The sequence below is a fragment of the Podarcis melisellensis genome (genome assembly GCF_964234715.1).
Source record: "Podarcis melisellensis genome assembly, chromosome: 11".
NCBI classification, from domain to species: Eukaryota; Metazoa; Chordata; class Lepidosauria; order Squamata; family Lacertidae; genus Podarcis; species Podarcis melisellensis.
In genome coordinates, this window is record NC_138543.1 from 1,715,870 (window position 1) to 1,735,921 (window position 20,052).

The window sequence follows — 20,052 nt, forward strand, 5'->3', positions numbered from 1 at the left end:
CTTCTATTGGAATTACAAATTGAATGAGAAACCCAGGTGCTGGAGCTGCCTGAGCGACTGAGAGACTGTCAGTTTTGTAGACTTGGCTATTGTGTATCAGAGCTTGCATTTATCTGAGGGTGTCTGACTTGATTCTTTGAAACATCATTTGCAACACCAGTGTGCACTGGTAGAAACAATGTGGCTGCCAACATTGACTCTGCTTAATACCTGCTATTGAAAGTTCCTGGATATAAAATTTGACTTTAATTTTAATAGAATTTGGATTCTTCCCTAAAGACATTTTATGTTCCCTCTAGAGGATTTGGGATTTATAACAGCGACATTACTTTACTTTCTCTTTCCCTTCCTCCGGCTTTGGATTTTTCTCTGGCTTCTGTTATCCCATGGGAACAACTCAGCTTGACCTTGACTCATAGATAACATTGGAATGAGTGGCACAAGAAGAAGGGGAAGAGCTAAACAAACAACTCTAACAACTTTAACCTCAGCCTTGCAGACACGTAGATCATCTGTACCGACCTTGCCTTCAGAGGAAGAAGCAGCCTCACTGCCACAGGCAAGGGAGGGAGAAACTGAGCAACTACAACTAGAGGACATGGCCTCAGGAACATCTGCTTCTATCTTAGAGAAGATTTTTGAAAAATTGGAATCTTTGGAAAAGAAGGTTGATGAGCAAACAGCTAAAATTGATCAAAACACAGAAAGTTTAAATAGATTAACAGGACAAGTAGCACAGAACGTACAAGCAATTGGAGAGTTGAAGGAGGCAACAGTAGAGAATCGGAAATTGGCTGAGGACACTAGTCAAAAGCTTGAAAATTTAGAACAAGCGGTAAGACCACTCGGCAAACAAGTAAGTGAACACCAGACCTATCTTTCTATGATAGAACTGCGGAATCGAAAGAGCAACCTTAGGATCAGGTCGATACCAGAGGCAGAAGAAAGCAACTTAGCTGAGTTCCTGACTAAAGAATTCTCCAAATTTTGGAACTTAGAGGAAAAGGATTTTAAAATTGTTTCAGCCTTTAGGCTTGGAAGACTTGCAAGGAAGGAGAAGCCCAGAGATTGTTTGATAACACTGAGATCAAAGGAGGAAAGGGACAAGATTTTGGGCCTATACTACGAGAAGTCACTGGACATTCTGGGCAGAAGAATTGAAATTTACAAAGACATTCCTAAACAGCTGTTGGACCTTAGATCTGCCTATTCTGAACTAGCTAGACTACTAAGGTGCAACTCAATTGTTTTTAGGTGGGAATTTCCCCAAGGACTATCCTTTACCTTCAGAGGGAAGAAAGTTAAAATTAGAACACTGGAAGAGAGAGATAAATTTTTGTCTACATACGAAGAGGACCTTCAAAAAGGAATTGATTCCCCTTTTGGGCCTGGAGCACTGGCGGTACCTGCACCCTCGAAACCCGAAGATCCACCGAACAAAGCACCATCCCCAGAAAAATAACCAGATTTATTCAGGATGTCTCTGCAACTTTTGAGCTGGAATATTAATGGCTGTAACATTCCCGAAAAAAGGAAAAAAAATTTCACATATTGAAAAAAGAACAACTGGACATTATTTGTTTGCAAGAAACACACGTGACTAGGCTCCACAGAAAAGTGTTAATAAATAAAAGACTTGGTCAAGAATTCATTTCTTCGGACAAAGTAAAGAAAAGAGGGGTGGTGATATACGCAAAAGAGATCCTGTCACCTAAATTCTTATTTAAAGATGAACATGGAAGAATTTTGGCAATTGAGATACAACATCAAGGAGAGAAGCTTCTGATATTAGGAATTTATGCACCAAATGAAGGGAAATCGGAATTTTACAAGAAGTTGCATGAGACCATGCTGGATTATCTGGACTATGACAACATCATCATGATGGGAGATATGAATGGGGTTGTTTCAACCAACATGGATAAGTCACAAAATCAAAACGTCACAAAAGACGGCAGACTACCAAAAACCTTTTTTGAAATGACAGACAATATGGATTTGATTGACATCTGGAGGACAAAGAACCCCTTGGGAAGAGAGGGAACATTCTTCTCTGAAGCCCAGCTGACTTGGACAAGAATCGACCAAATTTGGATATCTAGAGGTCTGGCACCTAAGGCTAGAAAGGTGGAAATCTGCCCAAAGACCTGCTCCGACCATAATGCAATAAAGATGGACATGACACTGTTACCAACCGGCTCTTTTAGATGGAAAATGAATGACAATTTATTTAGAGATCAGGAAATCATTAAGAAGGCCCAAAAAGCTTTGAAGGACTATTTTGAGATAAATATGAACACCACTGTGGAAAAAAGAACCATCTGGGACGCAAGTAAAGCTGTGATGAGAGGGTTCCTGATACAACAGAACGCTGTAAAGAAAAGGACACAAAATGAGAAGAAAGACAAGATTTTGGACAAAATAAAAGAACTGGAGAAGAAGTTAAGATTAAATCCGAAATCACAGGCGACTCTGAGAGAAATTAAACTTCATCAAGCACAATATTCTAAACTGATAAATCAGGAAATAGAGTGGAAGGTTAAATTAATGAAACAAAAAACGTTTGAGTCGGCGAATAAATGCGGAAAACTGCTAGCCTGGCAGTTGAAGAAAAGACAAAAATTAAATACAGTTACGAATTTGGAAATTGAAGGAAGGAACATTCAGAACCCTGTGGATATTAGAAAGTCCTTCCAGAGATATTTTAAAAAACTATATACTCAAGGGCCGCAAGATGAGGTAGAGATTAAGCAATTTTTGGAAAAAAATGGATTACCAAAACTCTCACAAGAACATAGAATAATCCTGAACTCTAGAATAACACGACAAGAGATTGAACAAGCCATTCAGAACATGCAACTGGGCAAATCTCCAGGGCCAGATGGGCTGACCTCCAAGTACTATAAGACACTAAAAGACTACCTGATACAACCATTCATGGAGGTTAGCAATGAAATTTTGGAGGGGAAGAAGGCGCCGGAGTCGTGGAAGGAAGCTTTTATCACTTTGATACCAAAATCGGAAGCTGAAAAGACACAACTTAGGAATTATTGTCCCATTTCTCTCTTGAATGTGGATTACAAAATATTTGCAGACATTTTGGCAAGTAGATTTAAAAAAGTTTTAAATGAAGTAATACACAAGGACCAGGCAGGCTTTCTCCCAGGTAGACATTTGTTTGCTAATACAAGGAACATTATTGACATCTTGGAACTTTTGCAAACAGATATAAATACAAAAGCAGTTTTAATTTTTATAGATGCGGAGAAGGCCTTTGACAACATCTCCTGGAAATTTATGAAGGGTAATTTAAAAGAAATGGAGGCGGGACTGGGTTTTGAGAATGGGATTGAGGCGATATATTCAGAGCAAAAAGCTAAACTGATAGTTAACAATGTGGTTACTGAAGAGTTTAAAATTGAAAAAGGAACACGACAAGGCTGCCCTATCTCCCCCTTGCTATTTATTTCTGTTCTGGAGGTGCTCCTGAACATGATTAGAGGGGACCGGTTGGTGAAAGGAATTCAGGTCGGAGCGAAACAATATAAACTTAAAGCCTTTGCAGATGACCTAGTTTTGACCCTGCAGGAGCCAGAATCTAGTACGAAAAGAGTATTACAATTGATTCAAGACTTTGGTCGGGTGGTGGGATTCAAACTAAACAAACAGAAAACTAAGGTATTGGAAAAGAACTTGACGGATATAGAGTCAGAACGGTTTCAGAGAGAGACAGAACTAAATGTGGTTAAAAAAGTAAAGTACCTAGGGGTAAATATAACAGCAAAAAATCTGAGTCTATTTAAGGATAATTATGAAAAATGTTGGTCAGAAATTAAGAGAGACTTAGACAGTTGGTCCAAATTGAAACTTTCTTTGTTAGGCCGAATTGCTGCAATCAAGATGAATGTATTGCCAAAAATGCTGTTTTTATTTCAAACACTACAGATTGTGGACAAGACGGAGTGCTTCCGGAAGTGGCAGAGAGATATCTCTAAGTTTGTTTGGCAGGGCAAAAAGCCCAGAATTAAGTATAAGATATTAACTGATGCGAAAGATAGAGGGGGCTTTGCCCTGCCGGACTTAAAGTTGTATTATGAGGCCGCAGCTTTTTGCTGGCTAAAAGATTGGCTACTTCTGGAAGACACTGATGTATTGGATTTGGAAGGTGTCAACAATGCATTTGGATGGCATGCATACTTATGGTATGACAAGGTTAAGATCAATAAGGCCTTTAAGAACCATATTGTCAGAAAAGCAGTGTTCAATGTCTGGACAAAATATAAAGACTTACTGGAAAATAAAACTCCAAGGTGGCTCTCACCTATGGAAGCTAAGGCCCGAAAAACACCCAATATGGAGGCCAATTGGCCAAAATATTGGGAGATACTAGAAAAAGATGGAGATAATTGGAAATTGCAGAGTTTGGAGAAATTGAAGGGTAAAGTGCGAGACTGGTTACATTACGCTCAGATTAAAGAAATTTTTAAAAATGATAAGAAGTTAGGGTTCCAGGTGGAGAAATCGAAATTGGAAACAGAACTGCTAGAACCAAAGACTAAGGTACTTTCTAGAATGTATAACTTGCTGCTAAAATGGAACACTCAAGATGAAACGGTTAAATCTGCTATGATAAGGTGGGCGCAGGACATTGGGCATAACATCATGTTTGAGGACTGGGAAAGGTTGTGGACTACTGGGTTGAAATTTACTGCATGTAATGCTCTGAAAGAAAATATAATGAAAATGATTTATAGATGGTACATGACCCCAGTCAAACTGGCGAAAATATACCACCTGTCTGATAATAAATGTTGGAAGTGTAAAGAAAGTGAAGGAACATTCTTTCACCTCTGGTGGACATGCCCTAAAGTGAAGGCCTTCTGGGAAATGATATATAATGAATTGAAAAAGGTATTTAAGTATACCTTCACTAAGAAACCAGAGGCCTTCCTCCTGGGCATTGTCGGCCAAGGGGTGGTAAAGAAGGACCGAACCTTTTTTATGTATGCAACAACATCAGCAAGGATACTCCTAGCGAAGCATTGGAAAACTCAAGATCTCCCCACACTGGAAGATTGGCAGATGCAACTGATAGACTACATGGAACTGGCCGAGATGACAGGCAGAAATTCGAGACCTGGGAGAAGAGAGGACGGAAGAAGACTGGAAGAAATTCAAGATTTATTTACAAAAACATTGTAATTTGACTGAATGTTAAGCAGGTTGCTAAATCATAAATAATCGGGCACCACTAAATTAGATAGAATTAGGAAGATAAGTGAGATTAAGAAAATGTGAACCATTTGGGAACTATTAGATTACAAATTAAGCTTGTGGGCATAAAATGCATACAAGATGATAATTTGCTGGAAAATTCTTTTTTTATATGATGAAAATGGGAGCGGGAGATGAGAGGAAGTCCAGAGAAGTTGTGAAAATATGTCATGACAGATATTGTATTGTGAACCAACTATGTATTCATATTGAAAAACTTTAATAAATATTATATTAAAAAAATAAATAAATGACAAGTGAGTGACTTGTGATGATTTTTAATTTGAGCTGTAACATTTGCTCAATATCACTACTTTATCATTTATGACAACTCATTATGGGTCATTTTGTCAATCAGTGGTGGCTTTGCCCAGGCAAACAAGAGTTCCTTGATGGTAACAGAGACATCTTCACTGACAGCAACACCCTTGGATTAGATGTCATTCACAGTCTGCAGTTTCATCTACAGCAGTTTTGTTTTCTGTGGATACAACATTAGCTCTTATGTGTCATTTTATGAGCCCTGACTGAATTAATTTTGGAATGGAAATGGGCTCATCAGACCTTTCCCAGATAAGATAAAAATAAATTTGACATCAATATTGTGGAAGGTTACTGAGGTTTACAAGCTAATACAGTGGTACCTTGGGTTACATAGACTTCATGTTACATATGCTTCAGGTTACAGACTCCGCTAACCCAGAAATAGTGCTTCAGATTAAGAACTTTGCTTCAGGATAAGAACAGAAATTGTGCTCCGGCGGTGCGGCAGCAGCAGGAGGCCTAACTGTTCAGGTTAAGAACAGTTTCAGGTTAAGAATGGACCTCCGGAACGAATTAAGTACTTAACCCGAGGTACCACTGTAGTGGCATTGGCGACTCAGATTCTATCATGTCTTTCAGACTGACTCTCACCAACTCAGTGTTGTTGGAGTTCTGGGTAAGTTATGTAATTGGAAGCCTTTAATACATTTCAGCCTCCAAAATTATAACTGTGGCTTTGTCTTCCAGCTTCTGTAAAGCCAAAAACCAAACATACTTAAAATAGAGTAAAATATGTTTAATGTAAATAATTTTGCACTGTCAATCATTATCACTGGGTGAAACATTATTACATGCTAAAACTTTCTGTACATGGGCTGAGGGCTTGGCAACACACAATCTACTTACAGGGATAAAGCTTTTTTAAAATACTCATGTGGCTCTAAGCCATAATTTTAAAACAAAATAGGTTGAATTTGTTATCTTTTGTGATCCTTAGTTATGCCAGTGACCATAAAACATTTCATACAGTTTTATTTACTTTTTCTGTTTTGTACACCACTAAGCTCATTGATTCCTGCCAACCTAGCAGTTCGAAAGCACGTCAAATGCAAGTAGATAAATAGGTACCACTCTGGCGGGAAGGCAAACAGCGTTTCCGTGTGCTGCTCTGGTTCACCAGAAGTGGCTTAGTCCTGCTGGCCACATGACCCGGAAGCTGTACGCCGGCTCCCTCGGCCAATAAAGCAAGGTGAGCGCCGCAACCCCAGAGTCGGCCACGACTGGACAGAATGGTCAGGGGGCCCTTTACCTTTACCTTTAAGCTCATTGATATGGTTAAATAAATGCTAAAAAATAACAATGTTAGCAATCTGAACTTGCAATCTGAACATAGCTGGGGGTTTTTATGGCTACCATTATCATTTCTGTGCCAGGGAGCCCCCTCTGTTTAGAAAAGCTTTGCAGTCTGTCAAGTCCATCATCAAGATCTACTTCATCAAGCAATGGTGACCCTAAACCATCTCAGGCTTATCTTCGCTATCACATGCATTGCCATTTGGTTTGATTTTGCCCCACCACTAATAATTCAACACTCTTCTTACTGATGCTGCCCTTGATTTCTTCATGCAAGGCCCTGGGACAGGGATTGCATCTTTCATTGCATTTTGCATAGCTCCTAGCATGCTGCTGGAGGCAAATTGTTAAGCAGCAACAGCATATACACAAAAAGAATAACACCTCTGGTTTCAGAAAATGCACATTTGGAATTCAGATTCTGAAAACAATATTTAAATGCTTCCAGCCAGACCTAAGGTAATATAATGTGATGGATGCATTTTTGATGCTCTGTGAATAATTTATCCATAACTTAAAGTCCAATGAAACTTCTTAATTGAGTTAATGACATTATACAGGTAAGGCCAATGGAAGCTATTCCTACAAATTTTAAGTTTTAATGTAATTCCCATTTTATTTGTTCTTACATTTTACTTAAATTGCCTTTTAATCAGCTGTTTGTGGCTGGTCTTATGGACTCTTCATGCCCAAGTCTCCAGTTACACAGATGTACATGTAAAAGACAGAATGGTTTCTAACTGACATCCACCGAAACACAGTTTTAGTTCACACAGATGTAACGTAACCAGTCTCCAAACCATGTGCTGGGGATTGGGAAAGTGCATTTTAGTAGGGTTGCCATATGTCCAAGATTTCCTTCGCATGTCCTCTTTTCCATGGCCAACATCTCCGGCCAGGCCGATTTTTACAATTTACAAAAAATGTCTGGGTTGCTGTTGTTTTTACGTTTGGGCATGTGCATGCTCAAGGGGCTCCCGATCCTCAGCTGAGTCAGCCCTGGTGTTCCCCCCCACTTGCATGCAGGAGCATTGGGGCCTCTTTGCACAGCTCAGCTGGGAAGCAGCAGGCTCCCATCCCCAGCTGAGCCATGTGTGTGTGTCCTCTTTTTTGCTCTTCCAAACATAGCAACCCTAATTTTAGATTCTCTCTTTTGTGCATGAATTCCCTCTCCCTTCCAAGGAGGTTAAACTTCAGGTAAACATGTCACTAACTATGGATAAGGCTAACCAGGACTGCCCCAAATTGCAGTTTGCAATTGCCCTCCTAAGCGTGGTTTCAGCTCATGGCTTTGAGATATTCCGGGCGAGCCTTAGAGAAGCCAGAGGTTGGGTAATGCAATTCTAACACAAACTATGGTTTGAGCCATGGAAGTTAGAAAAATGGACTGCATACCACTGCAGGTCCCCCAATCTCCAAACTGAGATTGAACCTTATTTATGCACCAAGCCGGTATGAAATTGGGCTTCTGTGTTTCATGCCTAGAGAATGTGCTTGCATACCAGTTCCTTCTTCTTCATGCATTCCATGAGGATTATGAAGAGATGCTGGGCCTGGGTCCGGGTATAGGTGAAGGTCTTCTGAATGGTGACAAGCAATTGGTCCCTCAGAGATTCATTGATAAGTCTGAAATTCAAAAGGGGGCATTGAAAATCCTGGAGCCAAAATGTTGACCAATAAGCAGTGCTTTGGGCAATCTCTGTTTAAAAAGCAAATTTCTGAGAGAAGGAAAACACAGATACTGCATTGAAAACACTGAAACCTGTGTTTAATAGAAAAATTAAGCAAATCCCCATAATTTATTTCTGCAGGTTATTTTGCAATGTTTATTACTTTGCACAAGTTAGTCTGCTAATTGTTCTAATCTTGAGAAGCAGAGATATGGAGCCTTGCCTATGACCACTGAAAGTGTTTGTCAGAAATCCCTCTCACTTCTGAGATTTCATCAGATATTGCCAACCTTCTTTCAAGCTAGAATTTGCTTTAAAAAGAACAATAAAGAAAACTGTGACATGTTAGCCCTAATGCCACACACTGCAGTTTTCCACACTTGCAGAATCATGCCCTGCATGAAGTCCTGGAGGGGAGGTTCAGAGGGTAACCACACATATGCAAGGTTATGACAAGCTAGTCCATTCAGAAACTGCCAAGAAACAAAAAGAATTGCTGTGTTTGAAGAAAGACCTGCCTTTTGAACAACAAGTCTCTGTTGCTTCAGAATCATGGTATCAATTTCCACATTATCACCTGGCAAAATGGCTTGGAAGCATATTGCTTACCAGGGATTTCTTAATGAATTTAGGCTGCAATTGACAAGCTGGGGTCCAATGCTATCTTGTACTGACTTTTACCAGCCCAGCTCTATGTGGATCCTACTCTTAGAGACTGGAAAAAACGTAATGTAATGTAAAAAAAATGTAATGGAGAAAAGCAGCCATCTGCAAGCAGGACTGTGGTTAAGTATCCATGCAAAACTGCTTACAACACTCCTCAGATATCCCCAATCTAGCCCTCCTCAATCTGGTTTCCTCCAGATGTTTTGAACTACAACTCAACTCCTATTATTCCTGACCATCTGCTATATTGGCTGATAGCAGTTGCGGGCAAAAACACCAGGTTGGCGCAGGTTGCATGACATATCTTGCTTTGCATGTCAAGAATATCTCATATATTAGTTTCACCTTTTAAGTTGAATTACTGAAATAAATGAACTTTTCCATGATATTCTAATTTTCCGAGTTTCATCTGTACATCATTTTCATTATATTTTCCTTTAACACTGTACATGCAGTGAACTTGACCCCTTTCTTCCACAATCTTTCCCAGTCTTCAAACATTAAATTATGTCCCACATCTCTTGCCCAATCTATCATCACTGATTTAACTTGTTCATCCTTTGTATGCCATTCCAACAGTAAATTATACATTTTATTTTAGACAAATTTTTAACTTTAGAGTCCAACAACTCCGTTTCCAACTTAGTTTTTTCTGAAGCAAAACCATTTTTCTTATCTAGTTTATACAATTCATTGATCTGGTGATAATGTAACCAATTTATCTTATCTTTGATTTGATCAAATGGTTTTAATTTATAACTACAGATAGGTAGCCGTGTTGGTCTGCCATAGTCAAAACAAAAAAAAATCCTTCCAGTAGCACCTTAAAGACCAACTAAGTTAGTTCTTGGTATGAGCTTTCGTGTGCATGCACACTTCTTCAGATACCAAGATACCAGATATCTGAAGAAGTGTGCATGCACACGAAAGCTCATACCAAGAACTAACTTAGTTGGTCTTTAAGGTGCTACTGGAAGGAATTTTTTTTTGTTTTAATTTATAACCTTCTTTGTCTTCCAATAACAGGTCTGAATATCTCAACCACTTGGTTTCCATATTTAACTTTTTCTGGGCCTTTGCCTCCATTGGTGAGAGCCATCTGGGTGTCTTCCTTTCTAAGAGATCTTTATATTTTATCCACACATTAATCAGAGATTTCCTAATTACATGGTTTTTAAAAGCATTATGGGCCTTATACCATAAATATGCATGCCATCCAAACACATTGTCAAATCCCTCCAGATCTAAATCATCGGTGTCTTCTAGTTGTATCCATTCCTTAATCCAGCAAAGTGCAGCTGCTTCAAAATAGATCTTCAAATCTGGCAGGGAAAACCCCCCTCTTTCTTTAGAGTCTGTTAGTAATTTATATTTAATTCTGGGTTTTCCCCCCTGCCAGATGAATCTAGATAAAGCTTTCTGCCATTCTTTAAAACATTTCACATTGTCTATAATTGGGAGGGCTTGAAACAGAAATAATATCTTTGGCAATACATTCATCTTAACCACCGAAATCCGGCCCATTAGTGACAATTTTAAATCTGACCATATCTCTAGATCTCTCTTAATTTCATTCCATAGTTTCTCATAGTTATCTTTATAGAAATTCAAATTTTTCCCTGGCAAATTGACTCCCAGATACTTAACTTTTTTCACAAAATCTAAGCCCTTCTTTTCTTGTAATAATTTTCTTTCATCATTATCCAGATTTTTCTCTAATACTTTGGTTTTGTCTTATTTAACTTAAATCCCGCTACCTGTCCGAACTCCTGTATCAACTCCAGTGCTTTTACTGCACTGGAGTCTGGATCCTGTAATGTCAGTACTAAATCATCAGCAAAGGCTTTTAATTTATATTGTTTGGATCCTACTGTAATACCTTTGATTTGTTCATCTTTTCTAATCACATTTAGCAAGACCTCTAGGACTGAAATAAACAGCAGAGGGGAAAGTGGGCACCCTTGCCTGGTTCCCTTCTCAATTCTAATTTCCTCCGAGACCACATTATTTACAATAATTTTAGCTTTTTGTTCATGATAGATCGCATTAATCTCACTTAAAAAATCTTGATCAACCCCCATATTTTCTAAATTATGTAACATAAAACTCCAAGATACATTGTCAAAGGCCTTCTCTGCGTCAATAAACATTAACATTGCTTTACAGTTCTTTCTTGCTTCCAACTTTTCCAATATATCTACAACATTCCTAATATTGTCTTTCATGTGTCTTCCAGGCAGAAAACTGCCTGGTCCTTATGTATATATTCAGACAGAACCTTCTTTAGCCTGTTAGCCAGTATATTCGCAAAGATTTTATAATCCACATTAAGTAGGGAGATTGGTCTGTAATTCTTGACATTGGATCTATCTTGATCTTGTTTTGGAATCAGAGTAATATAAGCTTCCTTCCAGGTTTCAGGTGCTCTTCCCCCTCCTATAATCTTATTGCAAACTTCTACCAATGGTTGGATAAGCCAATCTTTCTTATAGTATTTTGCTGATAGACCATCTGGTCCTGGGGCCTTGCCAAGTTGCATTGAGTTTATTGCATATTCCACTTCCTGGCTTGTAATTAGTCCCTTTATTAGGATCTTTTTATCTTCAGGAATCTTCTGCAAATCATTGGTTTTAATAAATTGCTCAATTTTAGCTTGGCCCTCTTTCTCCTTTTTATACAGTTGTTTGTAATACTTGTGAAAACATTTTCTTATGTCCACAGGGTTCTTCACAGACTTTCCTTCTGTTACAATATTTGTGATAGTACTTTGCTTTTGCCTCTTTTTTAACTGCCAAGCTAAGAGTTTCCAACATTTATTTGCAGATTCAAAGTTCCTTTGTTTCATCCTCCTTAGTTTCCATTATATTTTTTGATTTATAATCTGTGAATATTGAATCTGTAAGGCTTTAATTTCCTTTTGTATCTGCAAATTCTTTGGGTTACCTCTAAGCCTCTTCTCTCTCTTTTTTTTAAGAATAATTTTTATTAACCGACCAATCACATCAAATCAAACCAAATTACATAAATTCTAAATTACACAGCCGAATTTTAAATTTTTGTTGGGGGCACCCATATTTCAAGTTCCGAAGGGATTCAATCAACTTCTTACTTCTTACTGCTGTTTTAATGTCCACAAATCTAACCTTATGATGTTCACAGTACTATCCAGTCCTTTCTTATTATTTTTCCACATCTCTTGTTGTTATTTTCATATATTTTTCCTTTCTCTTTGTGACCTCTGATAATCTCCGCAAGCTGGTTAGAACAGTTTGTAATCCTGCGTGGATATATATATTTTTAATCCAGTAGCCATATCCAGACGTTTTCCATATAACATCACTTCCATACATCAAAACAGTCTTAGCGTCATTAATCTTCACCAATCTGCCTCCTTGCTCAAAACCTCTGAGGAGATTCACTAGGAATGCAGTCTGAAAACAAATCCGTTCTTCCCGGCTATAAATCCTTTGGCAAGATGGTGACTCCGAATTAATTGCTGCGCCATTCCCAAAAGCTCTTATTGCTTCTCGGTCTCCATAAAGCATACTTTTGGTTAAAGTTTATCTCCACACAGACCTTAATCATCCTGCTTGGGTCAGTTCAACCGACGGTTCTAATGAGGAGGGGTTCTTGTAAATCACATAGAAGGAAAGTAAAAAAGTCCCCCCCCCCATTCAGCCCCGTTGTCAACATACCCCACCTTGGGTGTATCTTCATCGTAAAATATTCCTGTTTCTCCAGCCCGTCGTCTTCTTTCGCAGAGGTCACTTAAATTAGCAGACTTCACTCCCCTTTTTCACTTGAAATATGTGCATTTGCTTCTTTTGTAATTAATTATTCCAAATTGCTGCAACTAGTGCGTGATCAGAGACAGCGTCCAGGAGAGCCGAGGTCCACACGGGGGCATTCTGCCTAGGGCCCTCACCCCCTTCTTTCGAATTAGGGGGTGATTTATGGGCACAGCAGGCAAGGGCAGTGCTCCCCATTTCCTTGGGGCAACAAGGGAGGCTGCCTACTCCCATAACAGCCTCTTAATTACCCCGTGTGGGTCGGAGAGATGGTATTGTCGGCCATCTTCCAATGCGCCCCCTAGTAGCCCCCCCTAAGCCTCTTCTCTTTGTCTTTTAGTTGTTCCAAAATTTTATCTGTTTTCTCATTCTGTGTCTTTTTCCTAATTGAATTTTGTTGAATGAGAAATCCTCTCATTACTGCTTTGCTGGCATTCCAAATAACCCTTGTTTCCGTTCCCTGATTCATATTAATTTCAAAATAATCCTTTAAGGCTTTTTGGGCTTTATTTACAATTTGGGTACTCCTCAGCAAATCATCATTCATACTCCATCTGAAGGAACCCTGTAAGGACATTTTAAGATCCATAAAACTGCATTGCGGTCTGAGCAAGTTTTAGGGCAAATATCCGTTTTTAATACTTTAGGAGCCAAGTCTCCTACAGATTCTTGGGCTCCAAATATTTAGGGGATTATAAACAGGGCGCAGCAACTATGGGGCGGCCAGTGCAGTGCTTTTAGGGTATACCGTATGTTACATGCCTGCATTGAAGGATCAGGTTCAGAGGTTGAGGTAGCTGCTGGAGTCGGAACCAGCATTTCTCCAAGATTCAGAGGCAGTGATCATGACCAAAACCACCATGTGCTAGCTTAAAGAGAGATGACCTAGCCGCTATGATACCTACTGTAACTTGGTAAAACACAGTTTTAAACAGTATTCATATTGATAAAGGGTGGGCCATATATATTTTAAACAACAAAACCGATAATAGTAGCTATAATTTGCAGTAACAAGACCTGAAGATCCAAGGCTGGCTAAGGCTGGGCTAGAGGGACATAAAATAAATGTCGCCCATTTTTCACATTTTAGCCCTCCAAATACTTAGATATTTCCCATGCCAGTCAAGAAGCCTGGCATGGGGGAATTTAAAAATATTGTTAAGGGAATCACTTATCCCCATTTAGGGCGGGTGGCTTTGCTTCACAGAAGTTTGACACCAGAACAAAATACTCTATGAATATTACTTCTTGTTCCAGATTTCCTAACCGTGAAATGGTCAGTCACCAATACTGTACTATTCATTTGCTTACTTGGAAGCAGCACTGCCAGTCCTAATACATGATGAACTTCTGTTGGATTTAACAATTCAGAAAAATGTATCCCTTGAAGTGTAAAAGCTGTCATACTGTGGTAGCTGTTTTCTCATTTAAAATCTAATTCTTTCTCATCTTCTTAAATGCATCACATTCTGTAGTAAAAGCAAATGAAATCAAATAGGGAATAGGATCCACTGAAGCTGTTCAGAAATTGTTTTCTACATTGCCATCCCACATCCTTCTGGGCCATCTAGAGGAGCTGGGAGCTGGGGGCACTGTTATACAGTGGTTTCGCTCCTTCCTCCTGGGCCGTGTTCAGAAAGTGGTGGGGGGGGGATGAGTGTTCAGACCCCTGGGCCCTCACTTGTGGGGTGCCTCAGGGTTCCGTCCTCTCCCCCATGCTTTTTAACATCTATATGAAGCCGCTGGGAGAGATCACCAGGCGGTTTGGGCTGGGTATTCATCAGTATGCGGATGATACCCAGCTCTACCTCTCTTTCAAATCAGAACCAGTGAAGGCGGTGAAGGTCCTGTGTGAGTGTCTGGAGGTGGTTGGAGGATGGATGGGGGCTAATGGATTGAGGTTGATTACTGACAAGACAGAAGTACTGTTTCTGGGGGACAGGGGGCAGGCTGGTGTGGAGGACTCCCTGGTCCTGAATAGGGTAACTGTGCCACTGAAGGACCAGGTGCGCAGCCTGGGAGTCATTTTGGACTCACAGCTGTCCATGGAGGCACAGGTCAATTCTGTATCCAGGGCAGCTGTCTACCAACTCCATCTGGTATGCAGGCTGAGACCCTACCTGCCCGCGGACTGTCTCGTCAGAGTGGTGCATGATCTAGTTATCTCCCGCTTGAACTACTGCAATGCACTCTACGTGGGGCTACCTTTGAAGGTGACTCGGAAACTACAACTAATCCAGAATGCGGCAGCTAGACTGGTGACTGGGGGCGGCCGCCGAGACCACATAACACTGGTCTTGAAAGACCTACATTGGCTCCCAGTACGTTTCCGAGCACAATTCAAAGTGCTGGTGTTGACCTTTAAAGCCCTTTAAAGCCCTCGGCCCAGTATACCTGAAGGAGCGTCTCCACCCCCATCGTTCTGCCCGGACGCTGAGGTCCAGTGCCGAGGGCCTTCTGGCGGTTCCCTCATTGCGAGAGGCAAAGCTACAGGGAACCAGGCAGAGGGCGTTCTTGGTTGTTGCGCCTGCCCTGTAGAACACCCTCCCATCAGATGTCAAAACGATAAACAACTACCTGACATTCAGAAGACATCTTAAGGCAGCCCTGTTCAGGGAAGTTTTTAATGTGTGATATTTTAGTGTTTTTGGGTTTCTATGGGTTTTTGGGTTATTATTATTATTATTATTATTCCAAAAGCTGCACCTAGAATCATAGAGTTGGAAGGAACTGAAAGAATCACCTAGTCCAACCTCTGCAAGCAGGAATTCACTGGTAACATGGCTTGATTTCTGATGGCATTGTGGCCCTGGGCAATTGGCAGGTGGGCAGCTCCACCTGCTTGTGACACTCGGCTAGCTGTTGTTGGCAGGAGAAGGCTGCTCAAGGTAGAATCATAGAATCATAGAGTTGGAAGAGACCACAAGGGCCATCGAGTCCAACCCCCTGCCAAGCAGGAAACACCATCAGAGCACTCCTGGCATATGGTTGTCAAGCCTCCGCTTAAAGACCTCCAAAGAAGGAGACTCCACCACACTCCTTGGCAGCAAATTCCACTGTCAAACAGCTCTTACTGTCAGGAAGTTCTTCCTAATGTTTAGGTGGAATCTTCTTTCTTATAGTTTGGATCCATTGCTCCGTGTCCGCTTCTCTGGAGCAGCAGAAAACAACCTTGTAAACCTGTAACCCTGTAAACCTTTTTATGTAAAAAAAAAAAAACATTCTGGAAAAAAGCTACCAAACTATTTTTTGTATAATAAATTTATATTGGAAACGATTCATTACATCTTTGCTACTTGAATCATTGTGCATGACTAAACTAGGAAACTTAACTCAATATTTAGATTCTTTAAATATGAGAAAAATGCAAATAAAACTACCATGATACTCATGTTCAAAATGGGATGAGAAACATTTTCAGTTGTTTGATATTATCTTGGTCAGCAGATTTCCTCAGACATTAATTTTGTCTTTGTGAAAATGGGATGTAAAGTTTGTCCAAGACAAACAAAACTGGAAAGGGTGGAATAAGTTTGTCATTCCCTCCTCTGTGATCCTTGGAAGGCTGTCTCTGGGATCATAGGATATATTGGAGCTCCCTTTCTGACACAAGATGAAAGTCTGGTGCCCACTCTGGGCTGCCGCAAGAATATCTGATGCCCTGGCCCTGCCAGTGTTAGTCAGGCAGAAGGGGTGTTCTGAGAATGTCATAGAATCATAGAGTTGGAAGAGACCACAAGGGCCATCGAGTCCAACCCCCTGCCAAGCATCGTTTCCAGGCCTTTGACCATTTTGGTTGCCACGTTCCAGTTTGTCAGTGTCCTTCTTGAACTGTGGTGCCCAGAACTGGACACAGTACTCCAGGTGAAGTCTGACCAGAGCAGAATACAGTGGCACTATTACTTCCCTTGATCTAGATGCTATACTCCTATTGATGCAGCCCAGAATTGCATTGGCTTTTTTAGCTGCCGCATCACACTGTTGGCTTATGTCAAGTTTGTGGTCAACCAAGACTCCTAGATCCTTTTCACATGTACTGCTCTCAAGCCAGGTGTCACCCATCTTGTATTTGTGCCTCTCATTTTTTTTGCCCAAGTGCAATACTTTACATTTCTCCCTGTTAAAATTCATCTTGTTTGTTTTGGCCCAGTTCTCTAATCTGTCAAGGTCATTTTGAAGTGTGATCCTGTCCTCTGGGGTGTTAGCCACCCCTCCCAGTTTGGTGTCATCTGCAAATTTGGTCAGGATGCCCTTGAGTCCATCATCCAAGTCCTTGATAAAGATGTTGAATAAGACGGGGCCCAACACAGAACCCTGTGGCACCCCACTAGTCACTCTTCTCCAGGATGAAGAGGAACCATTGATGAGCACCCTTTGGGTTCGGTCAATCAGCCAGTTACAAATCCACTGAGTGGTAGCATAGTCAAGACCGCATTTTACCAGCTTCTTTACAAAACTATCATGGGGCACCTTGTCAAATGCCTTGCTGCAATCAAGGTAGGCTACATGCATTGCGTTCCCTTCATCTACCAGGCTTGTAATTCTGTCAAAAAATGAGATCAGGTTAGTCTGACATGACTTATTTTTCAGAAATCCATGCTGACTATTGGTGATCACAGCATTCCTTTCTAGGTGCTCACAGACTGTTTGCTTAATGATCTGCTCCAGAATCTTCCCTGGTATTGATGTCAGACTGACTGGGCGGTAATTATTTGGGTCCTCTCTTTTCCCCTTTTTGAAAATAGGGACAACATTTGCCCTCCTCCAGTCTGCCGGGACTTCGCCTGTTCTCCCGGAATTCTCAAAGATGACTGCCAGTAGTTCTGAGATCACATCTGCCAGTTCTTTTAATACTCTTGGATGCAGTTCTTCTGGCCCTGGAGACTTGAATACATCTAGACTAGCCAAGTCTTCTTGTACTATCTCCTTAGTTATTCTGGGCTGTGTTTCCCCTGCTGAATCATTTGCTCCAAATTCTTCAGGTCAGGCATTGTTTTCTTTATTGGAGAAGACTGAGGCAAAGAAGGCATTGAGGAGTTCAGCCCTTTCTGTGTCCCCTGTTTGCATTTCACCATCTTCTCCTCTGAGTGACCCCACTAATTCTTTGTTCTTCCTTTTGCTATGAACATACCCATAATTCCTTTTGCTATGAAATACCCATTTTTTGTTGCTTTTAACCTCTCTAGCAAGCCTGAGTTCATTCTGTGCTTTAGCTTTTCTGACTTTGTGTCTACACGTGCTGGCTATTTGTTTGAATTCCTCTTTGATGGTTTCCCCCCTTTTCCATTTTTTGTACACATCCTTTTTTAATCTTAACTCAGTTAAAAGTTATTTAGATAGCCACCCTGGCTTCTTTAGGCACCTTCCATGTTTCCGTCTCATTGGTATTGCCTGAAGTTGTGCTTTTACTATCTCCCTCTTAACAAACTCCCAGCCATCATGAACTCCCTTTCCTTTTAGTATTACTGTCCATGGATCTCACATAGCATTTCCCTAAGTTTTATGAAGTCGGCTTTCTTAAAGTCAAGAAATTGAGTCCTAGTATGCTTGGCTGCTCCTTTCCGCTGTATAGTAAACTTCAGAAGAGCATGATCACTCGCGCCTAATGATCCTTCCACTTCTACCCCACTAACCAGGTCATCAACATTGGTTAGGACCAGATCTAAAATGGCTGTTCCTCTTGTTGCTTCTCCCACTTTCTGGACAATGAAGTTGTCTGCAAGGCCAGTGAGGAATCTGTTTGATCTTATGCTCTTGGCTGAGTTTGACATCTAACAAATATCCGGGTAATTGAAGTCCCCCATTACTACTATCTCCCTTCCTTTTGCATGCTTGGCCATCTGTTCCAGGAAGGCATCATCTATGTCCTCCGTTTGGCTTGGGGATCTATAGTAAACTCCCACAATGAGGTCACTGTTATTCTTCTCTCCCTTAATTTTGACCCAAATGCTCTCACTTGGGCTTTGAGGTTCTAAATCTTGGATCTCTTCACAGGTATACACATCCCTGACATATAACGCCACTCCTCCTCCTTTCTTGTCTGGTCTGTTTCTCTGAAATAGATTGTATCCCTCCATTATTACATTCCAATCGTGGGACTTATCCCACCAGGTTTCAGTGATGCCTATTATGTCATATTTAGTTTGCTGTACCAAGAGCTCAAGCTCATCTTGTTTATTTCCCATGTTTTGTGCATTAGTGTACAGACATTGAAGTCCATTAATCATTCCCCCGTGTCTCTTATTTAAGGATTTTTTCCTCCCACCACTAGGTCTGCGTACTGTTTGCTCCATTTGGTCTATGACATTTGGATGATCATCTTCATCAATTGATAGACTCCTACCTTCAGGAGCACTGTCTCCCTCCCCCACATTAGGTAGGCCTGTTGCCTGACCCAACAGGGCACTCTTTGGGCCTACAGGTGAAGGATTCATCATTCTAATCATCCCTCCATTTGTGTTGTTTACAATTGCCATCGCCTAAAGAGATTCCTCCAAATATAACCAGAGTAAAACTCTTTACAGCTGGGGCATCATTAAAATGATTGAAAAAATGAGCATAATTGCCTACAAATATTAGAGGAATGAGAACAAGAGTCTAAGGACTGGTGCTAGGAGATCTGTGAGCAATCTCCTGGTCACTCTCCCAACCAAAATCTCCCAATCACAAGCTCCTGGGGTGGGGGAAGAGACAGCCTTCCTGTCCCCTCACCCTTCCCAAATGGGAAAGCAGCAAGTGAAGGGTGGAATTTGATAGTTCTGCAATAAACTGTTCAGCCCCTTTCTTTTAAAAAATAAAAGAAAAGGGGGACCATTCTTTAGTCTTCCACTAACTACTTTCTTCAGATACAAATTAATACTGATTAATCTTTTGTTTCACCTGTCTTGCAAATGTCAAAGAGAGTCATATGTAGCCAACAAACAGCTTACACTGATATTTTCAAACTGTGTTCCTAGGAGCACTGGGGTTCCTTAAAAGGCATCTTTTGATGAAAAGATGAATAATGGCAGGCCAGGTTCCCTGGAAGAAAGCTTGTC

The 20,052-nt window shown here is 40.6% G+C and overlaps 1 protein-coding gene across 8 annotated transcripts in view; it reads right to left on the minus strand.

Moving 5' to 3' along the window:
- TRPM3 (transient receptor potential cation channel subfamily M member 3) overlaps positions 1-20,052 on the minus strand; it is a gene marked incomplete at its 5' end in the record, with an annotated part of 408,936 nt that overhangs the window by 91,200 nt on the left and 297,684 nt on the right. For all 8 annotated transcript variants that reach the window (XM_081930365.1, XM_081930366.1, XM_081930360.1 and 5 more), the window contains one exon: positions 8,394-8,517. In XM_081930365.1, the coding sequence (XP_081786491.1) occupies positions 8,394-8,517 (124 nt within the window). The remainder of the gene's footprint in view (positions 1-8,393; positions 8,518-20,052) is intronic.